Below are 8,212 nucleotides of genomic sequence, written 5' to 3' on the forward strand. Positions count from 1 at the left end.
TTTTCAACATCTGTCACTCTTGTGACTGGCTCAGAGAGTTTTTCCATTGCCGTAATCGATCGACATATTACAGCGAGATCCTCCAAGTCTACATGTACCTTCGTCAACATTACCAACATGTTGGACAGTTGACGCTGGATTCCAAATCCAAATCGAGTCCCCGCTCCACAGGCCTGTCTGGGCTTTCATCTTGAACCCGTAAGTGTCATTCAATGTCTCCAGAGCCCGAGGATTTTGACTTCTTTGCCATGTTTACCTCAAACAGTAAATGTGTAACTGGGTGTATCGAATTTCATCGGATTATATCATGAAAATAATTTTAAAAATTATCAAAGTGTGCAGAGCTGTCTCTCACACGTCTGCCCTTTGCATGGCGTCACCGTACTCTATGAATGTTGTCTTCTAATATCTCACCAGGCTGATGTGAAAATCAAGTTTATACATTTCTGCAAACCAGCTGCAGTAAGAATGTCTAAATATACAGAACAAAAGAAACGTATGTTAACACAGGAGACACTTCCCCCAAAACACACACGCACACACACACACAGCTGAAAAGACTTTAAGCACCTGCTTCAATCCCACATCTCACAACTCCATTATTTGTACTACAAACTGCACCAAATAATTTTTCTCAAGGGAAATTAACTATGGGACATTAATACTGACTTCTGGCCACCTATCAAGACCGCAAATAATATTTGATATTTCCATCCTGCTTTATAAGCGATTGTAGTTTTAAAAGTTCCAAAATAATGTTTTAGTCATCACATATTACTTCATAAATCTCAGCATTCTTCTTTCAAAATCTTAATGTTTGCTTTTCATAAAGTCTGTGTATAATCATAAAAATGTTTTCTCTTCAATCAAACTTATTGATTTATCAGTCAACATCTTTTCGTTCACTGCAAACTTGTAGCCAAACAGAGTCATGGTGGGACCGCACACTTTCTCCACCAATTGAACCAGTTTGAAAGGAATGCTAAACCTCCATTTCTCCACCTGTTCAGAGGAGTTTTTCTGAGTGGAATAAACTCCGCTCACCTCCTTTGATGCCTGAGTATTTTTTAAGATCCACTCTTCCACCTTTGTGGTGAAGGGAATGCCTGTGAATTCATACATCTCCGCAGCTTTGCGCATGGGAAATCGGGCTATGTCCTCGTAGCGTACTAGCATGTAGCGCCCTCGAAGCCACGGCGGCTGCTTCAGTCCGATCTCAGCAGACATGCGTATATTAGCGCAGTTTCCTCTGAGTTTCCTCACTTCATCATCCTCCACTGGAACTTCTCCTTTCACGGCCCACCTCTTCCAGTTATTGTACTTGCTAGAAAAGGCGACCATACGTGAGGCGAGCACGGCACGAGGGTCTCTGACCAGCTGGATGAACTTCATGTCCAGTCGGGAGTCTTCAGCCAACGGCCGCAGCATCTCTAACTGCCGCACACGGACGGACTTGATCGCACGATGTCTCTTCAGCGTGCAGGACTGAGAGGCTAGGGTCAGGTTGAGGGGCCCACAGCGGCGCGTGCGACAGTGGTAGCGCTCGAATACTTTTTTAACAAAAGACGTGCAGACGGGATCTTCACACAGCGATTGGCTAGATTCACGGCGGAAGAACGAGGTGGTGACATGCTGCTGCGGTGGTGGTTCAATGAAGCGCTCGAGCAGGGAAAAGTCACAGAGGAACAGCTGACGCAGAACATCACGATATGCTGGTCCCGCCACTGACACGTTCGTCCCTCCCATCTCCACCGTTAACATGCGTTCCACATGCCACAGTGGCTCAAACAGGTAAAACATGTTTGATCCCAGCTGGTTAAAGAATTCGCCCACAAATGAGGAGCCAGTGCGAGTCGTAGCTAATAGCAGGATGTGTTTACGTCCTCCTGTGGTAGACTCGGGAAACACACTCTCCTGGCTGGACTGGGTGAAGTTCTTCAGATGAGGCTTCAAGTGTTCGTAGGACGAAATGTCTGTCTGACTTAAGATGGACACCGAAACATTATGCTCCTGAAAGGTGAACACAGATGAGCTGGGCAGCAGCAGGGGGGTCAGAGGGGTCAGCTTTAGGGTCAGTTTATCAGACACCCTGAAAAAGAAGAAATGAAGAACACAATGACAGATCCACAAAAACAGTTACGTACAGAGTGGAAAAAGCTAGTGGTGACAAACTCTTATCTGTGGAATTACAGCAGTCCTGAAATGACATTTCTCTGAAAATGGGGGGGGGGCATGTGGAATTTCAGACGGGGCTACATTTTGAGAATGACTCTATCTCTGACACTATCATCTGCACTTTTTTGAGCGTGTTCAGCTCTAGGTTGTTTTGACTGCACCAGACAGCCAGCTGTTCAACCTCCCTTCTGTATAGAGACTCATCGTCATCCTGGATGAGGCCGATGACAGTAGTGTCGTCTAAAAACTTCAGGAGCTTGACAGAGATGTATAGTATCTGATACTGATACAGTATCTGTGTGTGAGAGTTTGTGTGTGAGTTTGTTTTTGAGGGATCGAAAGAGAGAAGCTCAGAAACTGAGAGAGATCACCTGTGGGATTAACTTTATTTGTTGCAGCTCTCGTCAGAAGTAACATCGCTTCAAATTTCGAATGTAAGTTTAAGCACTTCTCAGCAGCAGCGAGTGTCACCATATTTCCGAGGTAAACCTTAACGACTGTTTTTAACCCTACTGAGATGCCTGTGACTGACATAATATAATGTTTATATGTATGTGTGTCCACGTGTGTGTGTGAATGCCTAAGAGAGGGGGAGTTGGAACGCGAGGGTGTTTTTTCACAGATATTTCAGATAATATAGAAACTGTTGTATTGATCAAGTGTATTTAACTTTGATACAGCTCAAGCCTTCGTTGCTAACGTTTGAAAACATCACGTTAGAACTATCAACGGAGGATGCGCTGCTTTTCGTGTGTGTGTGTGTGTGTGTGTGTGTGTGTGTGTGCACGTGTGAGTGAAAGAGAGGGGGAGGGGTAGTGCGGTGCTTTCCACTATAGCTATGTGAGGCTGATTAGGGTGAAATACATTGAAACATAAAAAGTTTCACATATTAAACGTTATTTCGGATAATAGAAACTAATGTATTGATCAAGTCGCGGGGGATGTGGCTCTATTTGTTGGTCGCAAAACAAGTCTCAATGTGTGTGTGTATGTATGTGTGTGAGCATGTGTAAGTGTGGGGGAGAGGAGGGAGCTTTTCAACTGAAATTGGAATAAATGTAGGAAATTATAGACATTGTTTGACGTTCTTAACTGATTTACTTTAACCAATGTCTTTGTTTTTATGGTTATTTTGCTGTGGTAGCATGTACGGTGTATGTGTGTGAGACGAGAGCGAAAGAGAGAGAGAAAGAGAGGGAGCCAAGGACGCTTTTCAATCAAAATTGAAATACATTTTGGATATTATAAACATTGTTTGTCATTCTTATCTGATGTACTTAACCAATGTCTTTGCTTTGTTTGGTTATTTTGTTGCGATAGCCTGTACGGCTCTTTGAAATAACTTAAATAAATTGGCAAAGTGATATGGAACCGTTATGCGGTCAAGACCTGGAATTACTTCATACCTGTGCGTTTACTTGAAAAATAATTGCACACCTTTGAACGTTAGTCAACTAATCAGAATCAAGCATTCAACAGACCCGTGGTATAAACAAATATAATTCACTTACACATCACTTCTGCTGGTGTGAACTTTGCTACAGAGTGATAAAGAGCACAAGTTCAAACATTTAATGATATCTTTCTTGTTTTTAGGGGTAAGAAACTGCATGTCAGTGTATGAAAACTGTATGCACATGGGGCACATCTTATTTTGTGATTTAATTATCTTTGGTTATCTTTTGATTGTCTCTTTGTACTGTACGATGCTATTATCATCCATTCTCTTTTTTTTGCTTCTATTAAAGAAACTTTTTCATGGGCAGACCGTTAATTCTAAGCAGGGCAGTTTTATGTTTGAAGTTCGTTGTATATTCACCTACGGTGCATAAGGGACCGTCTGAAAAGTCCACCCACTGCACTAAAATGTTGGTGGTTGAAATGTGGTCAATGAACTGACACTGCATAGACAATAAATACTGCCAACTAAAGCCTTTACCAGCCAGACAGCGAAGGACACTGCATCTACCTGCACCCCTGCAGTCAATTTGGGATGAACTTTAAAGATACTTAATCATTAATCTTACAGTTCAATCGCTACCCTTAAGTTCTAAACATTGCCTACCAAAAAAGGTTGCATCACTTAATCAGTTATACAGTGGTTTTCAATCCGATCCTGTAGGCCCCCCAACACTGCATATTTTGTATGTCGCCCTTTGTTGACACCCAATTTAAGTCTTGGAATCTCCACTAATGAGTTGATGAGTTGAATCAAGTGTGTTTGATTAAGGAGACATGCAAAATGTGTAGTGTCGGGGGGCCTCCAGGACAGGTTTGAGAACCCTGAATTAATACATGTTTGTATAACACATAACTAACAAGGCTAATATTGTCATTATGTTTATACTACTGTATAGCCAGAGAGAAACTGGCTTCCCCAGCTGAGTCTGGTTTCTCCCAAGGTCTATTTTCTCTACTAACTAACATCTTATGGAGCCTTTTGTTCCTTGCCACACTTGCCTTTGGCTTGCTCACTTGGGGCTTAAAGAGACAGTTCATCAAAAAATGAAAATTCTCTCATCATTTGCTCACCCTCATGCCATCCCAGATGTGTATGACTTTCTTTCTTCTGCTGAACACAAATTAAGACTTTTAGAAAAATATTTCTGCTCAGTAGGTCCTCACAATACAAGTGAATGGTGACCAGAACTTTGAAGATCCAAAAGTCAGTATAAAAGTAATCCATAGGCTCCAGTGGTTAAATCCATACCTTCTGAAGCAATATGATAGGTGTGGGTGAGAAATAGATTAATATTTAATTCCTTTTTTAACTGTAAATCTTCACTTTCACCTTCACTTCCACTTTGTAGTGTGGAAGTGACTTTCACTTTCACATTCAGATGCCTACTGGTTGGGGCTGGTCAAAGGTGGAGATTGATTGTAAAAAAGGACTCAAATATTGATCTGTTTCTCACCCACACCTATCAGATTGCTTCAGAGGATTGCTATGGATTAAACGACTTTAGTCTTATGGATTACTTTTATCCTGCCTTTATGTGCTTTTTGGAACCTACAGAGCTGAAATATTCTTCTAAAAATCTTCATTTGTGTTCTGCAGAAGAAAGAAAGTCATACACATCTGGGATGGCATGAGGGTGAGTAAATGATGAGAGAATTTTCATTTTTGGGTGAACTGTCCCTTTAACCTTGTGCAATCCCGTGTCCTTAATCAAGTACATTGAGTTCTGGCTTCACAGAATTTAATTTAATTAAATTTAAACCTACTGATCTCAGTTCAGGACACACTGGACTGTCAGTAAAGGGTCAAACTTTTGATGCACTGAGTCATGTGACAAAACAACATGGCACCGATCTCAGAAAAGTTGATCTTTGGGAGAAAGCGAACAAAACTACATCTGGTTAGAAATCTCATGATTTTTTTTACATTGAAACTTGTTTGTATAAAAGAAAAAGTAACATCTCTAGTTTCATCCGATATGCCATTTTGAAAATGTCCACGATTCATTGCGAAATAGCTCACGGTTAAACACGATGACCTCCTGCCAGGACAATGAGCCTGAATAACCTTAGAAATCCTATATTTACTGTGCATTTTCTAAAAGCTGGAAAATGTTGCTTTCAGAGGCTTTATATGGAGTTAGGATGAAAATAAGGTGCATTTCAAACTGTTCTGAGACCAGTGCAGACAGACAGCACACTGGAGGTTAAGTCATTCACTAAATAGGGAGCAAGGGAGCATCCTATAGCTCTCTATGCAGTTAAGTGCATTCACTCCTAAAATCTGATCAAAAGTTCAGTTTCAGGCTGCAGATGATGTTTGGATCACTCAACATGTTTGACAGACATGAGACAATGATAATCAGTACATAGATTCAGAATTTATAATGTATCATTTTATTTTAACATGGTTGACAGTGATTGGATGATGCTGGACATTACTTTGAACCAGAATTAATTATGATAATTTCTGATGTAATGTCTGTAACGTCTCAAAAACATGAATAATCAACACTCCTGGAAACATCATAAACAATATGATTTTAAAAAATCTGACTTTCTATAGCTTATTTAAAATTTCACAACTTAGGCCTGCTGTCCACAAATGTGTGCATCAATTTTTAGGAAAACTATAAACTTGTTCTTCAAATTATTTATTTATTGCATGTTTATTAGGTGCTACTAACAAATCAGAAAGGGAAACTAAAATTACACACAGCAGTCACATGATTTTCAATTATGTTTTTCAATGAAACTATTCACTGGATATTTTGACATTACAGTACGACTTTCTGTAAACCTGATTTAAAATGATCTGTATTGTGAAAACAACGCTATACACACAAAAATGATTTCACTTGAAAGAAACAACCTCTCCCACAATGGAAACTTCACTACATTTATTACACAATGAGCACTCAAATACACCCGAGTACATTATGAAATATCATTTTAGTTATACTGTTAAAAATTAACAAACTGAATAAATAAATCAAACATAGAGCAGGTAGGTTATAGAGGCACTTACTTTGAAATAATATTGTTTTCCTTTTCTATGATGACCAGAGCCATGATAAAGATGACAGAAACTGTATATTTAATACGCATTCTTGCGTGTGATCGTGTTCGGATGTATCTGTCGCTCATTCAAATTATTTGTTCATCTTTTTCCTTTGATTCTGAAACAAAAAACACACACACAAATGGCACCTGAGATACACAGTTATAACATACAGTTCTTGAGTTCAGTTGTCTGTTCTCATGATCATTTCTGACTTAGTCAGTAGATCTGCTGTTCTGTCAAATGATCTCATGTTCTGTATGTAGTGTTAAAGTTCACATTCTGACAGGTTTCTTTTCTTACATGCTCTTATTAAATCTCTCCATGATACTAAAGTCACAGTCCAATGTAAGACATTTTTTAACCATGTAAATCTCACTACCAAATGTTTGGATGTCGTGTGTTGCTTTGCAGTTGCTGCAATGTTCTAGGTGGTTTCTTACTGCCTCAAATCAAAAGAGCCCACACCCAAGTTGCTATGGCCTTGTTTACACTGATATCAACATCACTGAAACGCTTGTTATTAGGGCTGTTGTGGTGGCAATTTTTTACTACCGCAGTGATTAAGGACAAATCACTGCCGGTTAACAGTGTTATATGGTGGTTGCAGGGCGGGGAAGGGGGGTATGCGCAAATTATGCATTTATTGTGGATCAAACTTTAAAAAATGCATTATTAAACACAAAATAAAAATTAAACACTTTGTAAAATATCACAAAATACTCTTATTAACATCTACAAAACTCTTTGTATTGGTTTAAATTTTCTCTGTTATTGTACTATACAGCCGATCTTACATGTCAGTAACATGGACACGTCGATGGCTAAAACTATTACAGGTGTCAGATTCTGTTAATATCACTAAACTCCAATATACAACATGACTAAATATCACCTAATCATATATATATATATATGCTGTATATATATATATATATATATATATATATATATATATATATATATATATATATATACAGCAGCGTCTCTGCATTAGGGGCAAGTGGGGCTGAGCCCCGCCAAAGGTGGTGCTGTTGTGAAAAATGCATGGCATTATTATGAATTTATTTAAGAAATTATATAATTTCCATATCTCAAACTTGCTTTATGTCCATTATACAAGAAAAAAGTAGAAATTCTTTCAAGAAATTCTATTATTATTAAGGTCTGTTGAGTTAAAGTATTTTAATCATTCTCATTTGCTATGCGTGGGGCTTGCCCTTTGTCCTAAATGTTAATCAACGGAGATCTGAAGAATATCATGCAAATGTTCAACAAGTGTTTCAATCAAAAGCTTTGATCATATGTATTGATCAAAGTTGTTGACATGAGCCTCGGAGATGACCGCTCTTGAGTGCAGACCTGCATAGTGAACTACACTGGTAAGTTTTAAAAGCTAATTTATTCTAATTTGTTGCTGGTTGGATTAGTTAAAGCGCACCACTCATAATTTCAATGAATTGTATGCCATTGCTTTGAGGAGTTGTGTTGCTGATGCATTGATTTATATTAGATTAC

The 8,212-nt window shown here is 39.0% G+C and overlaps 1 protein-coding gene across 1 annotated transcript; it reads right to left on the reverse strand.

Annotated features, from left to right (window-relative positions):
* Nucleotides 1–716: 716 nt before the first annotated feature.
* On the reverse strand, nt 717–6,741 carry LOC127427166 (carbohydrate sulfotransferase 3-like). The gene is made up of 2 exons (XM_051674605.1): nt 6,662–6,741; nt 717–2,089 (listed from the first exon to the last, which is right to left on the reverse strand). The coding sequence occupies exons 1-2, from the start codon at nt 6,739–6,741 to the stop codon at nt 844–846; spliced, it is 1,326 nt and encodes a 441-aa protein (XP_051530565.1). The 3' UTR covers nt 717–843.
* Nucleotides 6,742–8,212: the final 1,471 nt, after the last annotated feature.

This window comes from Myxocyprinus asiaticus, chromosome 36 (genome assembly GCF_019703515.2).
Source record: "Myxocyprinus asiaticus isolate MX2 ecotype Aquarium Trade chromosome 36, UBuf_Myxa_2, whole genome shotgun sequence".
Classification (NCBI taxonomy): Eukaryota; Metazoa; Chordata; class Actinopteri; order Cypriniformes; family Catostomidae; genus Myxocyprinus; species Myxocyprinus asiaticus.

Coding starts and splice junctions, on each gene's coding strand:
- LOC127427166 (XM_051674605.1), bottom strand. CDS start 6,741: ATGCGTATTAAATATACAGTTTCTGTCATCTTTATCATGGCTCTGGTC. Junction 2,090..6,661: donor GAAAACAATATTATTTCAAA/GTAAGTGCCTCT, acceptor CTTCTTTTTCAG/GGTGTCTGATAAACTGACCC.